Raw genomic sequence first — 19,836 nt, 5'->3', positions numbered from 1 at the left:
ATGAGTTGTCCGCCAGAGAGTTGCCCGTAGGATTCGAATTGAATTGCGCGTTTTTCTTTTGAGCAACTGCAATCATAATTTCCGCCTCGAAAGGTGCTCCAATGTATTTCTTAATCTCCATCGAAATGTTACTTCATTGGGAATTTTGAAAATGTCGCATGAGCATGAGTCTGATTTTTATAAAAAGTTGAAATATATTTCTTGAATTTAATCAACAATCAATTCACCCATTTTCCACTCTGGGAATTTATCAAAAAACTGCCGAAACTCGCATTTTTATAAATTGTCTACAAATTGTACTTCCGCCCATGCATGGAAAACCATTTCCGCTCAAAGAGGTGGATTTACACTACTCGTGAAATAAACTGTGTTATAAAAGTCTGTTCTCGATTGTCGTGAAAATCTCTGGAAATAAGATTAAGTTCTATATCTGAAGTATTTCAGTACAGCCTGGCCTGGAATTGGAGACTGGAAATCGGGGACTCGAACCTCGTTATTGAGCTGAATACTTGGGGCAACTCTTCCAGCTCAAATTGATCCAAATTAAGAACTCACTCAGTTGTTGGATATAAATTTAACTGCCTGGCCAGAGGCCAATTCGCAGCGCTGATTATTGATGAATTTTTAATAGGCGGCTAGTTAGCTAAGTTCCCATGCATAAATGCATATTAATTTATACAAAAATTTCACCCGAAATATTTACAAAATTAACTAAACTCGCTCTCTCTTTCAGATGGGGACTGCAGTTTTCCGGGCTCGCCGGCGCACAGCAGCGTCGTCTTCTCCAGCGCGAACCTGACGCAGGGCACCGTCGCCTCCTACAGCTGCGAGCGCGGCTTTGAGCTGCTGGGACCCGCGCGACGTGTCTGCGACAAGGGCCAGTGGGTGCCAGAGGGCATACCCTTCTGTGGTAAGTAATCCCAGGCAGAGACTGCTCGACTGGCAGTTACCCTGTAAGGAAATTTCGAAATGCCTAAATCACATTTTGGTCAATTATTTCTTAAGCATATTCCATTTTTATTGCTGACCCGGGCTTGCTAGTAAAAAGGGTACGACTAGCAGATACCCTATTTGAAAATTTCAAGATGTTTTCAGAATACAAAACATACGTTCTGCCGGCTGTTCTATGCAGCACATCCAACGCAACAAAATATATAAGTGCGCACGACTAGCAAATACCCTGTAGTCGCAACTAATATACCGCCAAAAGAAGTACTAGCACATACATTTTACCTTATGCATAGTGCACATTCCACATTTACTCACAAGCTATTGCAAGTGCATGTGAACGACTAGCAGATACCCTGTCTTGAATGCTGTACAAAAGAAACTGTTTGTTTTACCCTCAGCATAAAGTACATTCGTTCTGGACCAATGACAAAATTTAACAATTAGTTAAGCACGACTAGCAAATACCCTATAAGTGCCATATGCTCGAGCATTGAAACATTATAGCGAATTTATATAGGGTATTCGACCGTCTTCCACTACTTATTCCATCATTTCCTTAACCACACCAAATGGACACAGGGTATTGAAAAGTGGCTGTCGTAAACAAAAGACTTAGGCCACAAACTTGCCACATTTAGTGCTCAACCATATAATCATTGTAGGATATTTAGAAGTCTTCTACTACCTGTTACGCGCATTAGCGCTACCTTTTCCATCATTTCCTTAACCACACCACATAGAGGGTATTAAGAAGTGGCTGTCGTAAACAAAAGACTTAAGCCACAAACTTGCCACATTTAGTGCTCAACCATATAATCATTGTAGGGTATTTAGAAGTCTTCTACTACCTGTTACGCGCATTTGCGCTACCTTTTCCATCATTTCCTTAACCACACCAAATGGAGGGTATTGAGAAGTGGCTGTCGTAAACAAAAGACTTAGGCCACAAACTTGCCACATCCAATTGGCCAGTTGAGCATTTTGTAGAGTCAATTAGCACCTTCAACTAGGTAGCTGCTGAAAACGAAGGCATGTGCTCTCCATATGTACGCGCACAACTTTCACCGCGAACAACAACGACAACAACACGACGAATCGAACGTTCTCAATGATACACGCGCCATCGGAATTCCAATTTCAAACCCGAATCCCAGATCCGAAAACCAATTCCAAATGCAAAGTTGTCGTGTGTGGAGAGCTGCCAACTGAAACATGATTAACACGACGCACAATTTGGCGTGCGAGTGTGTGTGTGTGTCTTCGCGATGAAAGGCGGAACATACACACACAACGAATTGACCCACATTTTTGGTGGTTCGTTTCGTGTTCGTGTTCGTGTTCTCGTCTCAAACAACAACACGAACAACATTTAAGATCTATAAAAAAAATAATGTTCTAAGTGATTTACCAAGTGAACCAAGTTGACTTGACAACAACTTCCGCCCGTTGAGCAAACAACGTGAAAATTGATTGACAGAAACGGTTCACGCAAATCGCATTGAAATTGAAGCTAAATAGAAAACATGTCAAAATTTAAATAAAAAGTGGTTTTTTTATGCAGCCAAGAGAAACCAAGTTTTAGTTTGGTTCAAATGAAAACTAAGACAAAACAAAGTTGAATTGGAAATTGATTTGGAATTGCATTGAAATTGAAATTGATTTGAAAGTGTGCTCAGATTGAATTGAAACTGAGTTGTAGTTAAAATTGAATTGAATTTAAATAAATTGAGTCTAAATTAAAATTGAAATAAAAGAATGATTTAATAATTTAATTTATATGAAATTGATCAAATATTAAATTGAAATTGAATCGAGTCAATGATTGAATTGAAAAAATTGAATAAACTTTGAGCTGAATTGAACTGAAATTAAACTGAATTAATACTAAACAAAATATAATTATTGAAAGGAATTTTAAAAGCCATTTTTTTTTATAAATGGAAACAAGACCTAAATGGAATTAAATTGAAATTGTAAAGAAAATGTATTTGTTTTTAAAATTAAATTGACATTAAATTGAAATAGACAGAATAACTTTCTTTTCAGTTGAAATGAAGCTGAAATTGAAATGGAATTAAATTGTCTTAGGATCGAACTTTATGGAAATAAAACAAGAGTTCAATTGAAATTACATTTCATTGAAATTAACTCTTCACATTTGAAATGACATTGACTTCAACTTTGATTGAAATTGATTCACATTTGAAATGAAATTGTCTTCAACTTTCATTGAAACTGATTCACATTTAGAAATGCAGTTGACAACAAATGGAATTAGAACTCAAACTTTACCACAGCCTTGACCCTTTTCAAATAGCACTTCGGTCTTGAGTGTGTCTCTGTGTGGAATCAGCTCTGAGAAATAGTTCTTTCCTAGCCATCGTTTAGCTACGCCCACGCGGCTGGAAACTAGTTTTATTCTCTTTTCTTTTCACGGATTAGCTTGCATAACTGTTTCGGGGCACTTTTTGGTCATTAGTCAAACCAGTTTCGAATCGAGCTACAACTGTTTTGTAATAGATACCATTCAACCTGCCTGCCTGCCTGCATGCCAAATTCGAATGCCTCCTCAGTTGCTGTTTCTGTTAAACTGGGAAGAACAATTAATATCTTACCAGTTAATACATCTGAGAAGAGCTATCAAGGCTGCCAGTCCAAGAAAATGTCGCCGGCTCGACTTTTTTTATATAGTCTTCCGGTTTTTCACATCTATGTATCGATATCTGCTTATCTACTTCCATTTTTGTCTTGGCTTTCATCGGTTTATAATGAAGACTGGACTTTCCAGGCATAGTAAAGAGTTTGTGTCGATATAATTTATCGATAACTAAGGGAACTAAGGGAACTACTGATGATGTTCGTAAATATGATGCAAAGCTAGTGTATACACTTGATAAATATATATGCATGGATCTCTATCTGTCGCTATCACTGAAGAATAATTAATCGATAGTCAACAACATTTATCGATAACTAAGGGAACTACTGATACAAAACAATCTGATTGAATTCAAAGCTGGCATGCAACCTTGACAACTACCTCTGTAGCTATAACTATATTGAAATTCATATATCGATCGTCAATATAACTTATCGATAACAAAAGGAGCTACTAATGCATGTTCCGGCTCGTAAATCCGATCAGATTGAGCTCAAGACTGGTGTGCACACTTGATAACTATCTCAATATGAAGCTATAACTTTATCGAGCTTCAGTATTCAATCAGTAAGATAATTTATCGATAACTAAGGGAGTCACTGATGCGATAACTAGGAGAGCTATTGATGAGAATTATGGCTCGCAAATACGATCCTGTTGACTTGAGAGCTGGTATTCACACTTGATAACCCATCTTAATCTGTGGCTATAATTATATCGAGATTCATTAATCGATCTTCAACACAATTTATCGATAACTGATTCAATGATGCATGCTTTATGCTAGGAGAGAATTGGATTTGATTGCCTGAGTTGGACTAGGATCAGAGCTGGTTAGGATCAGGTTGAGGGTCAGCTAAATAAGACTTTGTGTGCGTGTCAATTTTGTCGCTAGGCTCTCAGGTGAGGGAATAGTTCGAAAAGGGGTTAACGGTTTTTGTGTGTTTTTTTGGTTTACGATTTGCGGCTGTCACTGATTTTCGAGTGGCAAATTGCGCCCTGCAGACAAATTGCCCGAACTGAATGATGATGGCAACGAACAGCCGGCGGTACGAATCGTCAGTTTCATTGATTAATTGAACAATGGAGACTTGAAAGAGCGTAGCGCAAAATTGAATGTGCCGATGATTGGGACACGATGACGCAGCAGGCGGTGAGCGCGCTCAGCTGAAGAGTTGAGAGCTCAAATCAAATGAAAATTGAAGATTGAAGTTCGAAAATTGAAACAGAAACAGAAACAAATGTGGGCCAGTTCAAAGGCATTTGTCACAGAGCGAAAGCATTTAAAAGTGAGGCTAAAGTTGAAACTGAAACTGGGAAATTGAAAGGCTGAAATCGAATCGCAGCCAGAAATTGGGGAATTAGAACCAAAAGTCAGTGAAGTTAAAGCAAATGGAAAGCTGTGAAAATTAAAGATGGATAATTAAAACTGAATCAATTGAAAAGCGATTTGGATGATGCACATTGAAATTGAATATAAATCAAATTGAAATCGATTAATAATTCAATTGATGCTAAAATTATATTAAAATCGAAATATAATTGAGTTTACGTTGAAGCAGAATCCAGCTTAATTGAAGTCAGAAAAACATCGAACAAATAAGTCAATTAAAATATTAGTTAAAATTGAAATTGAATTTAACAAATTTTAATTGAAATTGAATAGAAACTTAGTTTAAGACAAATTGAAATTGAATTGAAATTTCATTTAAATCAAATTGAAATTGAATAGAAACCTAATTAAAATTGACTTAATACTAAATTGAAATTGAACTAAAATGAAATTAAAATGAATTGAAATTAAATAAATATTGAATTGAAATTGAATTAATAATGAATTGAAATTAAATTTTATTTAATTTAAATCAATATTGAATTTAATAATATTTCAATTGAAATCAAATTAAATTCAATTTAATAGATAAGGATTTTAAACAAAATTGAAGTTGAATTGAAATTAAATAGAAATTTAATTGAAGTCCGATTGAAATTGAATTTAAATAAAATCAAATTGAATTTGAATTGAAATAAAACTAAAATTAAATTGCGTAAAATTGAAATTGAAATGAAATTGTTTTTAGTCTTAAAGTAATGGAAATTAAACAAAACTGCAAACTGTAATTAAATTGAAATTAAATTGAAATTGAATTGAAATTAAATCGCCAATTCAAATGCATTTGTCAAAGTCGAGTATCCAATTAAACTTGAAACCTGCAACTTGAACTTGAAGCCGAAGCCGAAATGGAGCTGGAAGTGGGGCCAAGTGGGGCCAAGTGGCGGCACCTGCCAGCCAGATAAGCATGGATCAGTGGAGGCAGTTGCTCTGCTCCGTAGAAAGTCAGTTGAAGCCAAAAGAAAAGAAGAAGAGGAAGATTTTTACGAGATCTGCGATCTGCGATCTGCGATCTGAGAGCGCGTCATGAGCCGCTGCCTGCCTAGCTTTAAAGCTGAGTGAGCCCGAGTGCCTTTTATCCGACAGATGCATCTGATTAATGAATCTCTATGCTGCCACACACACACACACACACACACACACACACACACACACACACACACAAGTGCGTAGCAATGTAATTAAGCCCAAACAACAACAAAATAGTTGAAAGAAAAAGTTGAAAGAAGAAAAAAAAATATACCAAAATTTCACTTTTGCTTTAATATATATATATATATATATATATATATGTTACGCCCTATACCCATTCGAAATGGGCAAAAATAAAAAAATAAAAAATGTTGAAAGCAAAGTATGCAACACACAGAAAAGTAGCCCGAAATGACACCAAAAAGTAGACATATTTGAGAAGAGGATCACGATCAAAGTCGATCTGGTTAAGTTCGTCGATCTGTTCCTGAATTTGAATCGAAGAGACTTGTCATTTTAAGTATATATTCTTCCATAATCTACACAGCATGAGCTTAGAATGTTTCTTCGATATCTGCTAAAATTGTGTGATAACAATAAATATTCATTTGTAGACTAGACTGTTAAAGCATAAGTGGAAAGATATTAGAGCTAGTTGCATCAAACTTTGTCTCTAGCTTCTCGTGTTGCACATTTTGGATACCTCGCAGCATTGCCTTAAAAAAAGAAATTCTTAAAGGTAGATAGATAGGCACACATTTTGGCATGTCCAATTGAATCGCTGAAAATATCATGAAGATCGGACTGTAAGCACCGAAGTTATACAAAACTGTATATCTCAAGCATAATCTGTGACTAAGGGTAGACGAAGCGAGCTGCTTGTACAGGGTATCTGCAGGGCATCTACAGCATCTACATCTGCAGAGTATCTACAGGGTATCTGCAGTTCAGACACTACCCAGTTGTGCACTCTGCTCACAATTTGTTTGGGCCTTGTAACACTCGCTGGATTCTAGCTACCCCGCCTCCCTCCAGCCGCCCCCCCCCCCCCCTCCTCCAACCCGGCTCAACTAATTGGCCCGCGGAGGTCAGACGAGTTGGCGACTTTGACTTGACAAATTTGCAGGCAGAGAGAACTTTTTTTGTGTTTCAGTTAGATTTGTTGTTTTTAAATTTGTTCATTTTGTAGCCCAGAAAGCGTGTCAGGGCCAGGCACAGACTTATGCGGCGCACTGTGCTAGCCCTGGCCAGTTGGGCAGACCTTGTCTTGGCGCTGGGAAATTCGCCAAACACAATAAGACAAAAGCCTGCAGACAAACACACTTTTCGATCTACTTGAAAATCTGTATGCGAATCTCTCTTCCGAATCTTAATAATTTGGCAATATTTTTCTCATCGTTGCAGTGCTAAATGTGGCCGCTGGCAAGGCGCCAATGCAAATATCAACGGATGGAGCCGGCGCACCGCAGAAGGCCATCGATGGCTCCACATCGGCCTTCTTTACGCCGGAGACGTGCTCCCTAACGAAGCCCGAACGCTCGCCCTGGTGGTACGTCAATCTGCTGGAGCCCTACATGGTGCAGCTGGTGCGTCTGGACTTTGGTAAATCCTGTTGCGGTAAGTTCCACAATCAAAATTACATTTCCCTGCAATGTGTGCAGCTTTGAGCTTTAAGCGAGCTTTAAGTTTCAGGCATTTTACTATTAGAACTAAGTATTTTAAGAAAATAACTGACTAATTTGATTTAATAAACAAAAACCAATTTGTAGAGCTTTAAGCTATAGGTAAGCTTTACGAAAAGCTTTCAGCTGCTGAGAAATTCATAAAGTTTAATCAATTTTGAGCTGTAAGTTGCTTTTCATATTAATACGATATAGGTTAAAAAGCTTTCAGTTGCTTACAAAGCAAAAGCTCACTACATAACTTGAGCTTTAATCTCTTAGCTGAAAGCTTTCAGCTGCTTTTAAAGCTCTTTTATTTATTGAAAGCCCATTAAGCAGCAATTAGCTGGCAGAGCTTTTAGATTAAAGGTTTAAATATAAATATTAAAAGCTTTTAGACAATTGCCTTCAGCTTTTACAGATACGTGAGAGAAGTGAAGCTCGTAAATGTTGAGTTTGATGAAAATATCTTTGGAAAAGAGATTAATTTGCCTTACAATTATTAATTTTGCGAACGATTCTTCCTATAGAGCTATATAATAAAGTCGGGAGATCTTGACTCATGTGTAAGCAGCTTAGTAGAACTTATAAGCGAGGGGTTTGTTCAAGATGTCTTGGATAGAAATTCGATTTCCATACAGGAAACTACTTTTCGATCGATTGCTCCAATGGCAGCTATATGATATAGTGCTACGATCGGGTCCGATCTAAGTACTGCCTGCAACAGGCAGATGAACCTATGCAGAACTGAGAGACACACAAGCCTACAGTCGTGCCTGGCTATAACGACTCGCCTGCTGATGCTGATCGAGAATATATGTATATTGCTTGCCTCTATCTCCACACATTTCTAGCTATAAAAAGCAGGTTTTAGCCCATTTCGATGCCAGATTGCAGTTAGATGCGAAAATTGTTTTGCAGCGGCTCAGTTTTGGCGAATGTTGCACGAACTCGCCGGACGGGTTCGCAGGTTGGCAAAAAGGGTGGCAGCTAATCCAAACAACTGTCAGCGGGCAGACGGGCAGCGAGAGGGACGAGGGGGGGGGCTTGTGTGTGTGTGTGTGTGTTTTTTTCTCCCAAATGCTTTCACTTGGCTGCAACAAGTTGTGGCAGAAAATGAAATAAATATGTTATGTGATTTTCAAGCGGCGGCTCAGTCGCAGGGCCAGGCACAGACAGGGGCAGAGACGACGGCGGAGGCAGAGGCAGAGACGGAGGCAGAGGCAGAGGCAGAGACGAAGGCAGAGGCAGGTGCTGGGGCACGAATGGCAGCCGAATATTTATGATTACTTTCACTGCGCACTGAACTACGCTGACCCGCTGCACATGCCGCATTTGCCACATTTGCCACATTTGCCACATTTGCTGCATTTGCCACATTTGCCGCAACTCATTGTTTCTTCTTCTGATTGATTTGCAGGCAACAAACCGGCGACGATTGTGGTGCGCGTTGGCAACAATCGTCCGGATTTGGGCACAAATCCGATATGCAATCGATTTACGGGCCTGCTGGAGGCCGGACAGCCGCTATTTTTGCCGTGCAATCCACCGATGCCGGGCGCCTTTGTTAGCGTACATCTGGAGAATAATACACCGAATCCGTTGTCCATATGCGAGGCATTCGTCTATACGGATCAGGCGCTGCCCATCGAACGCTGTCCCACATTCCGGGATCAGCCGCCGGGCGCCTTGGCCTCCTACAATGGCAAATGTTACATATTCTACAATCGACAGCCGTTAAATTTTCTGGACGCATTATCGTTCTGTCGTTCACGAGGCGGCACTTTGATCAGCGAGAGCAATCCGGCGCTGCAGGGCTTCATCAGCTGGGAGCTGTGGCGTCGCCATCGCAGCGATGTCAGCTCCCAGTATTGGATGGGCGCTGTGCGCGACGGCAGCGATCGCAGCAGCTGGAAGTGGGTCAATGGCGATGAGCTGACGGTCTCGTTCTGGAATCATCCCGGCGGCGATGAGGATTGCGCCCGCTTTGACGGCTCCAAGGGCTGGCTCTGGAGCGACACCAATTGCAATACACTGCTCAATTTCATTTGCCAACATCAGCCAAAGACATGCGGACGTCCCGAACAGCCGCCGAATTCTACAATGATTGCGCTCAATGGCTACGAGGTTGGCGCCCAGATTAAATACAGCTGCGATTCGAATCATTTGCTTGTCGGACCGGCAACACGCACCTGCCTCGAGACCGGCTTCTACAATGAGTTTCCACCCGTCTGCAAATGTAAGTAACAAACTCAGACTACCCTACTCAGATTAGCCGGGCAGGATGTACGAGTAGTATATCATGTGGAGCATGAGAATGATAAGAATGAGTACTTATATGAATAAGTATGAATTAAGTATGTTGAACCGACGCCGAGCTTGGTAGATCGGCATCTAATCGTTCTGGATAAGTTCGATTGAACCAAGTTCCAGATTAACATTTCAATCGTTCGATTGATCAATCATTCCCGTCAATTGTCTGATTCAATTATGGCCGTTTTTCATTCGATTGAGTTGTGCTAGTTCATTTCAGTCATTCATTTCAATCTATGTGTGACTGCAACTATTTGCTTCAATCATTCGCTTCAATCATTTATTTGAATCGTTCAATTCAATCGTGCTAGCTTATCATTAATTTTACTCATTCAATCATGTCCAATTCAATCATTTCCTTTAATCATTCGACTTAATCGTGCTAGTGCATTTTAATCATTCGTTTCAATCATTCACTTCAACCAGTCACTTTAATCGTTCGCTTCAATCAATCTTTTAATCGTTCGATTAAATCGTTCAATCCAATCATTCGTATCAATAATTCGTGTCAATCATTCGTTTTAATAGTTCGATTCAATCATTTACTTGAACCATTCGCTTTAATCATTAGCTTCAATCATTCATTTTAATCATTTGATTCAATCGTTGAATTCAATTATTCGTTTCAATTGTTCGTTTTTAATCGCTCAATTCAATCATTCCTTTCAATCATTCCTTTCAATCGTTCGTTACGAGCGTACATTTCAATAGTTAGATTCCATCGCGCTTGTCAATCGTTCGCGTCAATCATTCCCTTTCGTTCTTTATAATATTTCGTTTCAATCACTCTTATCAATTATGCATTTCAATCATTCGTATCAATCGTTCGCTACATTCGATCGTTTCAATCGTTCAATTCAAACGTAAGACTCAATCAAGCCTTGCAATCATTTCTTGTAATCGTTCGTTTCGATCGTTTCATTCAATCGCGCTTGTCAATCGTGTGATTCAACAGTCTGATCTCATGTCAGTTCGTATTAATCAATCGCTCGCGTCAATCATTCCCTTTCGTCCTTTACAATCGTTAGTCTCAATCATTTGCTTCAATCGTTTGATTCATCTACTCGTTTTTGACATCCGTTCCAAATATTCATTTCAATCGTTCACTGCAATCAATTCTTTCTTAAACGAACGATTGATTCAATCTCAGACAGAGTTAAGTCCCGTTTAGCACAGCATACAAATTGTGAGGTTAGCGTTCAATTTTCCGAGAGAGAGTTTGAATGTCTTTTGCCTCCCTTTTGCAGACATTGAATGCGGCCTGCCCGCCAGCATAGCGCACGGCTCCTACGGGCTGCTCAATGGCACCGTCGGCTACCTCAGCCTGGTGAAGTACGCCTGCGACGAGGGCTACGAGATGATCGGACGCGCGCTGCTCACCTGCGACTTTGACGAGCGCTGGAACGGACCGCCGCCGCGCTGCGAGAGTAAGTCCCAATCGAATCCTTGTCTCTGTAATCCTTGCATCAAACTCTAATCCTTGCATTTGAAACAATAAAACAGTTGTCGAGTGCGATACGCTGCCGGGCAACTATTACAATACGATAATCAGTGCGCCGAATGGCACCTACTACGGCTCGAAGGCGGAGATCAGCTGCCCGCCCGGCTACCGCATGGAGGGGCCGCGTGTGCTCAGCTGCCTGGCAACCGGACAGTGGAGCAGCGCCTTGCCGCGCTGCATCAAGCTGGAGCCCTCGACGCTGGCCACGCCCGCCGCACCACCGTTGCCGCCCTCGACGGCGGCGACGCCCGTGCCGCGGCCCAAGATCACGGCCAGCACGAGCCGCACGCCCGCCTATCACCCATCCTCCTCATCCTCATCGTCCACCTCATCCAGCAGCAGTAGCAGCAGCAGCAGCAGTGCCACGCCCAGCACCGCAGCCAGCTATCCGCATCCCAGTCACAGCACGCCGCACGTGGAGATCAACGGCGAGGGTGAGTACACAGGGAGCAGAGCAGAGCAGAGCAGAGCAGAGAGAGAGAGAGAGAGATCTTTAACCGCAATCCAATCCGTAGCCGACTCCGAGGAGGACAACATCAATGTGCCCGTGCCGGGCACTGTGCGCGAGGAGTTCCCGCCCCGTCGCACCGTCCGGCCCGTGCTCATACCCAAGAAGCCGAGCAGCACGCCGGCGACCAGCACCACGCCTGTGTCCACGTATGCGCCGACTTCGGCGCGCACGCGTCCCACGCTGGAGACGAGCACGCGGAACACACAGCAGATCATACTCAATTCGCATCCGCAGGACAATGAGATTGCGGACAGCGTCAACATACGCCAGAATCAATCGCCCAATGTCAACGTGCCGTTCGCCGTCGACAATCCCGACCGCAAGGAGACCAAGGAGGCCAAACTCAATCTGGGCGCCATTGTGGCTCTTGGTGCTTTTGGTGGCTTCGTCTTCCTGGCCGCTGTCATCACCACGATCGTCATCCTCGTCAGAAGGTGAGTGCCTCATGCAAATGATAGATCAAATACAAACTGATTGAACAGTCTGTACAATTGAAAATTTAAATTGAACATCGAAATTGAACATCGAAATTGAAAGTCGAAGTTGCAAGCTCAGATTGCAACTAATATACAAATTTTATAAATTGAAATCGATAGAAATTTCCATTGAAAGGTGAACAGAAAAATTGAAGTTGAAAGTTGAAATTGAAAGCAGAAATTGAACGTCGAATTTACAAGCTCTGATTGAAACTAAAATGCAATAAGAAGCTCAACTTTTTATAAGAAGTTCAGATTGATATTGAAATTGAATGCAACAGTTGAAAGCAGAAATTGAAAGCTGGAATTTAAGTTTAAGCTCAATTTAGATCAAGTTTCATCAAATGTTGAAATTAGTTTTAAAATTGAAAGCTGAAATCGTATGTAAAAATAACAAACTCTGATTGAAACTTAAATACAATTTGTACAAGAAGTTGAAATCAATATAGAAACCTACAGTTGAAAGGTGAAAAAACAAGCAGAAGTTGAATGCAAAATTGAAAGCAAGCTTGAAAGCAGCAATTGAAAGTCAAATTGACAAGCTCAGATTGAAATTAAAATGCAAATCGAAGCGTAAGAAGTTGAGCTTAATATTGAAAGCAAAACTTTAAACTAAAACGGAAAGCCGAAATGTAAGTTGAAACTCAATTTCAAGCTTAGATTGTATTTAAAGTTTCCGAGTCAAGTAGACAGCTGAATTTGAAAGTCGAAAGCCGATTGAAACTGAAATCCATTGGGCGCCGTTTTCATAGGAAGTTGAAATTGATCAATTTAAAATTTTATTTCAATTCACTCTTTATATTGAAAGCTACAGCTAAAAGCGAAAATTGAAAAAACAAAAGTTAAAGTTGGAATTCTTATTCAAATTGAAAGCCGAAATTGGAAGCTCCGATTGAAACTGAAATCAATATTGAAGGTTGCCACTGATATTGGAATTGAACTTGTAAGCTACAGTTGACAGCAGAAATTGAAAGCAGAAATTTAAAGCTAAAATTGATAATTGATTGAAATTTAAAGTTAATATTCCCATTGAAAATTAATTGTAAGCTCATATATTATAATTCTTAATGAAATTGAAAGCTGAAATTTGAATTGAAGCTTCTTTTTTTTTGGTCGATTTTCATTATAAGTTGAATTTGATATTGAAATTGAAAAAGATATTGAAAGCTGAAATTAAAATTCTTATTGCAATTGAAAGCTGAAATTTGATTTGAAGTAAGTTGAAATTTATATTGAAATTGAAAGGTAATGTTGAAAGATTAATTTAAGAGTTGAAGCTGAAATAAAAATTTAATTGAAATTCATTGAAGATAAAATTGAAATTGAAAGCTAACATTTGAATTTAAATTTCTAAGCTAAAATTGAACGCAGAAATAATGTGCAAAAATGTATGCATAAATTCAATTGAAATTGAAGGCTCAAATTGAATACCCAAAATTGAAATTGAAGTCGAAAGTTGAAACCAAAACCGGAAAGCTGATATCTGAGGCACAAATTGAAAGCTGCAATTGAAAAACAATTTCAAATAGTTAAAATAAAATCTAAGGCTTAGGATCAACTAAAAGTTGAAGATCAGGGTAAAAATTGAAAGTTGAAACAAAATACGATTTCAATAAGATTAATTTTGTAGATTGAATCTGAGTAAAAACTGAAAAGTAATACGATGGCTTTATATTTTACATAGGTGCTTAACATAGTTTTACGTATTTAATGGCCGCAATTACACCAAAATTTTGACACATACTATATGCTATATACCCTTTCCATGCTGTATACCCTGTAATTGTTGATCGCTTCCTCTCTCCCAAGTTGTTCCCCACATGATAATGCCATTTGTTTTGTTGTTGTCGTTGTTGTTTGTTGTTGCTCTCTCTCGCTCTCTTTGTCTCTTTCTTTCTCTCTCTCTCTCTCTCTCACCCAGCTGCTCAGCTCGCTCTCATTTGTATATTCGCCCATAATTGTACATACTCAACAGCAGAGCAGAGTCTCTCACTCTCTCTCGCTCTCGCTCTCGCTCTCTCTCTCTCTGCCTTGCACACACACTCGCACACACAGACACACTCACACGCGCACGCACACGCACACACATACATCGTTACATCGAAACGCTTTCTCTTTCTTGTTGTACAACTCTCTTTTTTCGTTTTCGTTTTCGTTCTCTTCTCACACCTCGGCAAATCATTCGTCAGCACCCCGAACAGCAAACGGCGGCACCTTGCTAAACATTTTACCAATTACAATCATCACAACCATCACCAGCATCAGCAACCGCGGCCGCACCACCAACACCACCACCACCAGCAGCAGCACCTCCAGTGGAAGCGACGCCAGCAGCAGCAGCAGCAGCAGCAGGAACAGAGGCCGCAGCAGGAGGCACGCATCGGGGCGCCGCCAAACCGACTGCCCAGCTATGCAACGGCAACGGCCACAAGCGCCACCAGCTACGCCTCGACCGCGCAGCTGACGCGCTGCAGCGGCAAGGCTGGGCGTGGCAGCTCCTCCAACGGAGGCGGGGGAGGCGGTGGAGGTGGTGGGGGCCTGCTCGGTGGCTACCATATGCGGCTCTTTGGCGATGGATACGGCAGCATCATCAGCTCGAGCACGCGCTGCGAGCGGGCGCCCTCGCTCTGGTACAGCGTCCTGGCGCTGCCCTTCGACGATCAGAAGCTGGCGCGGCGCGAGCTGAGCACCTATGGGCGTGGCTATCGAGCGAGGGCGGGCCTCTTTAGCAGCAGTCACATGTAAACAGAAAAAAAATCGAGCGAGAACGAGAGAGAGAACAAGCCAAAGAGTGACCAAAACGGAGACGGAACGAAATGGAATGAAACGAAACGAAGCGAATCGAAACGAATTTGAAATATTTAACCAAATACCGAAGACTACCTGCGAACGTAATGTGAACGTGTGCCAAAGATGAGCTACAATCAAACAACTCGAGCATCAAACAATTTAAGCAAACCAAACAAATCAATCAGATCAATCAAAACGAAACTGTGTGCCTTCAATCAAACCGCACAACGGCCATACACACAAATGTAAGCAGCCAAAACAACAACAACAACAACAACAACACATATACCTCATATAACAACAACAACAACAACAATATACAACACAATACAACACACGCTCAATCAACAAGCCAAAATCATATAATCAATCAGACAATCAAACAAAATAAATGCAATTTCAATTCAGGAACTTGGAAATGACTTTTCGGTCGAATGCTGTGGGGGCTGCCTGTTTTTGCTGTTACATTCCATCAATCAATCAATCAATCAGTCAGTCAATCAATCAATCAAACGCTGTTGTCGGGCCACACAAACACAAAAACACACACAGACACACATACGTACACACACACACATGATCTTTGCATACATTTTCTCTCTCTCTCTCTCTCTCTCTCTCTCTCTCTCTTTCACACACTTCACGTTTCGCTCTTGTGTCGCTCTTTTGTGTTGCATCTCTTAATTCATTTGCATGTTATGTGTATCTAATCTCCCGCACTCTCTATTACCCTCTGCTCTCTCTCTCTCTCTCTCTTTCTCTTACTCTCCCTTCCTCTCTCTTTGTGTTCTCTCTTTCTCTTGTAACTAACACCGACCAGTTGTGGACCTTGTAGCGCACGCCCTTTCTCTCTCACTCGCTCTTGAACACAGAAAGTTTTGCTAATCAAAAAATGATCTCTTCTCTCTTTCTCTCCCTCTCTCTTTCTCTTTCTCTCTGTTAGAAACCGCACCACGCAGCATTATCGGCATCGCGCCTCGCCCGACTGCAACACGGTCGCCAGCTTTGACAGCTCCACCTCCGGCTCTCGCAATGGCCTCAACAGGTTCGTCTCTGTGCCAAGCATTTCTGGCAGTTCACAGCTAAAGCTCTCTCTCTTTCTCTCTCTCTTACAGATATTATCGCCAGGCGTGGGAGAACCTGCACGAATCCGCCTCCAAGAACAGCTCGCACAATGCACTGCGCCGCAAGGAGACGCTCGATCCGCCCAGCATGACGCGCTCTCGCGACAATTTGCGCGACAATATGCAACGCTCCCGCGAGAATCTGGACAGGTAAGTTGACAACAGTTTAAAGTTGTCAAGAGGTTAAAGTTAACAAGCGGATAAATGGCTTGGCGTGTTCGAATGTTCATGGCAAACAAAATAACAGCTGCTTGTTGAATATATTTGACAAGCAGCTGTTAAACACGACCAGGTGTTGCCACTTAATTTATTCACAAGGTGGCAACACTGTTGTTTATATTTGCCAAGTGGACCAAATGGCTGACAAACTTCAACAGACAGCGTCTGCTTATTAAACTGAGAAATATAATTCAAGTTGAACCAGGTGCTGCCACTTAATTTAATCGCTAGGTGGCAACATTTTAGCTTAGATTTGCCAAGCAGTTAAATTGGCTGATAAACTTTAACAACCAGTTTCAGCTAGAATATGAGCATGAGAAAATGAATTCGAATTCAACTGCATGTTGCCACCCAATTTTGCAAAGTGGCGACACTGCTGTTAACATTTAACATGCGGATAAAGTAGCTGACAAACTCTGCTTACATATTTAAGCGGATAAAGTGGCTGGCAATTTTAAACAGGCAGTTTTGGCTCGAGCATTGAACACAACAAAGTTAATTCGAGCTAAAAGTCCATATTGAAGTGCATGTTAAGGTGCATGTTAAAGTGCATGATTTAATGCATTTAAAAAAACATGTTAAAGTGTATGTTAAAGTGCATGTTAATGTATATGTTTAACTGCATGTTTAAGCACATGTTAAAGTACGTTTAAAACAAATGTTTTATAACTGCATGTTAAATTACATGTTTAACTACATGTTAATTATTTATGTTAAAGTTCATGTTAAAGTACATGTTAACCAAATCCATGATAACTGCATATCAAAGTGCATGTTAAAGTGCATGTTAAAGTGCCTGTTAAATGCTCAATCTAATGCTAGCTTTACATTCACCTCCATTCACAGATGCGGCCGGGATAATTATGGCATGCGCGACAACTCAGAGATGGTCGTGTCGGACGTGTGCCTCAAGGGCGAGAAGAAGCGGCATCATCATCATCATCACAAGAGCAGCTCCCGCAACGGCGATTATCGCGATCGGGACCAGTCCGCTGGCCGGCGCGAACATCACAGGCACAGCGGCGGCGGCGGCGGCGGAGGCGTCGGCCCCGGCGGACACTATTGACCAACCATGATAATCACCATCAGCGTGGAGGAGCAATATGGACGCGAACAAAGCAACAAATAACAAACAAAAAAACACACAAAATTCATTTTAATTTTAATGTTTAAATTTACTTTATTTTTTTGTTTTTCAACTTGAGCTTCATTTTTGTTGTGTTGAATTTCTGCGAGCTGCGAAACTTTCTGTTTATAGCAAAAAAGCAAAAAAAATTAAGACGATGCAGACGGAAAAATTATGAAAAAGAAGAAGCAGAAAGCAGACAGCTGAAGAAGAAGAAGAAGAAGAAGAGCAGGCATATTATAGCTTAAGAAATTCTTGGAACTTTTGCAAAAGTCAATAGCTACAAAAGCATATATACATATATATACATAAAGATATATATATACATATATATATATATATATATATAATCGTGACTAGTTTTCAATTGACTTACCCCCCCCCCCCCCTCCCCTCGTATAAGCTTGCTGCAAAGTTTTTAGTTGAATTTTTTTTATGAATTAGTTAATAAAAGCGACATATGTGTGAGGCGCGAGGCGAGGCGAGGCGAGGCGTGGCGCGGTTTATATAACTTAGAATTTAGTTGATGAAAAGCAAAAAAAAAAAAGAAAAAGAAATAGAAGAAGAAAAAGAGCACCGTAAATAATACCGATATGAACCGATCAGCCTTAACCCACAGCAGGAATTATGTGCAACTTGGTTTAGCCTGAGGCGAGGCCTCAGGCCAAATCGACTTGCGCATAGTCGCAATTTTACTTAGTTAGTACATACACACACACACACACACACACACACATATATATATGTGCCCCATATAGCCCATGATCACAAAATCGAATCAAGTTAATAACATTGTGTAGTACGCGTGCCATTGACGGCAACAAAAGAAGTACTCGAAAAAGTCTTTAGAACATTATCTCTGCACGTAGTTCCATTTCTCGCTGCACACCACACACACACCACAATTTTCTCTATTCATATACATATATATAGTTAACTTTTTGCATATATTTCGCGCGTTTGCTTTGAGTGTGTACAATTTTGTTGGATAAGGCGAACGATTCTTAAAAAAATTTTTTTTTTTTTTTGTATGCAATATTATTTGTATTTCGTGCATTATTTCCAATGTAAATAATAATAATTTATTTCATAAATAAAACAATGAATATTTTAACTAAAATGCAAAACAAGTTGTTTTAAATTCAAATTTGAACTGCGCGCCTTACTGCTAGCGCCATCTATGGCTTGTAATCGGCTGCACACACGTGAACTTGGCTGCGCGCTCACTATCGATAGTCACCGCTTGTTGGCCGGCAGAGGGCGCTGTTGCGCTTGCAACCCTGCCAGCACGCCATATTTGTGACAGCTGCTGTCAAACTGACATTTGTGCGCTGGGCCTCTCTTTCGCTCTTTCTTCTACGAGTGTTCGCCATACAAGATGGTGCGTTAACGAAATTTATCCACGTTCAAGCCAAAATAAAATCGCCAATTTCTTTAAACATCCGCGCATATTTTTTAATGAAAATATATTGTAATTTTGGCGTGTGTGCGGCCAAGTGTGAATATGTTAAAATTTTCCATGGCCCTTTGCAGAATATGCACTGCGGCCGCAGCAGAAATAACATAAACAAATTGGCGAATTTATGATGGCTTATTGTGTACAATACTAATACGGTTTTCGATTACAGACGAAGGGTACCTCGAGCTTTGGTAAACGCCACAATAAGACGCACACTCTGTGCCGTCGCTGTGGACGCTCCTCCTACCACATCCAGAAGTCCACTTGCGCCCAGTGCGGCTATCCCGCTGCCAAGTTGCGTTCATGTAAGTAGATCCCCCTACCCTACCCTACCCTGCCCTTCCCTGTCCCTCGTCACATATAAGCTTTAATAATTTTGCCTGCTCTTCGAATAGACAACTGGTCCGTCAAGGCCAAGAGGAGGAAGACCACTGGCACCGGCCGCATGAGCCACCTGAAGGTGGTGCGTCGCCGTTTCCGCAACGGCTTCCGTGAGGGCACCCAGGCTAAGCCCAAGAAGGCTCAGTCCGGCAAATAGACTCCCGGCGTGTAGCAGCAGTTACCACAAATTAAACATCCAGCAGCAGCAGCAGCAACAACAACAACAAAAAATGAACGCTTCAACATTCAAAATTTGGTTGGAGCTAATAAATTAACATGTTTTTTTTCATTAAGTGAAAA

At 41.0% G+C, this 19,836-nt stretch overlaps 2 protein-coding genes across 2 annotated transcripts in view; both read left to right on the top strand.

The window, feature by feature from the left end:
• Positions 1–18,024, top strand: part of LOC135440866 (uncharacterized) — a 37,075-nt gene extending 19,051 nt beyond the window's left edge. The window contains exons 2-10 of the mRNA XM_064700246.1: positions 734–910; positions 7,380–7,592; positions 9,057–9,875; positions 11,197–11,376; positions 11,453–11,884; positions 11,966–12,395; positions 16,171–16,272; positions 16,343–16,501; positions 17,417–18,024. Of these exons, the coding sequence (XP_064556316.1) occupies positions 734–910; positions 7,380–7,592; positions 9,057–9,875; positions 11,197–11,376; positions 11,453–11,884; positions 11,966–12,395; positions 16,171–16,272; positions 16,343–16,501; positions 17,417–17,636 (2,732 nt within the window). The 3' untranslated portion in view covers positions 17,637–18,024. The remainder of the gene's footprint in view (positions 1–733; positions 911–7,379; positions 7,593–9,056; positions 9,876–11,196; positions 11,377–11,452; positions 11,885–11,965; positions 12,396–16,170; positions 16,273–16,342; positions 16,502–17,416) is intronic.
• A 924-nt stretch (positions 18,025–18,948) lies between these two features.
• On the top strand, positions 18,949–19,836 carry RpL37a (ribosomal protein L37a). Its single transcript, XM_064700182.1, has 3 exons — positions 18,949–19,077; positions 19,325–19,460; positions 19,551–19,836. The coding sequence occupies exons 1-3, from the start codon at positions 19,075–19,077 to the stop codon at positions 19,691–19,693; spliced, it is 282 nt and encodes a 93-aa protein (XP_064556252.1). The 5' UTR covers positions 18,949–19,074; the 3' UTR covers positions 19,694–19,836.

Source organism: Drosophila montana, unplaced genomic scaffold (assembly GCF_035044405.1).
Source record: "Drosophila montana isolate Dmon_TW-CO22-7 unplaced genomic scaffold, ASM3504440v1 contig_1687_1, whole genome shotgun sequence".
Classification (NCBI taxonomy): domain Eukaryota; kingdom Metazoa; phylum Arthropoda; class Insecta; order Diptera; family Drosophilidae; genus Drosophila; species Drosophila montana.
The sequence above is the reverse complement of the archived record's forward strand: the minus strand, read 5'-3'. Positions and strand labels throughout refer to the sequence as shown.

What these genes read in the sequence shown, in the direction of transcription:
- RpL37a (XM_064700182.1), top strand. An exon ending in CGCTGCCAAGTTGCGTTCAT is followed by an intron (nt 19,461 to 19,550) that starts GTAAGTAGATCC and finishes CTCTTCGAATAG; the next exon opens with ACAACTGGTCCGTCAAGGCC.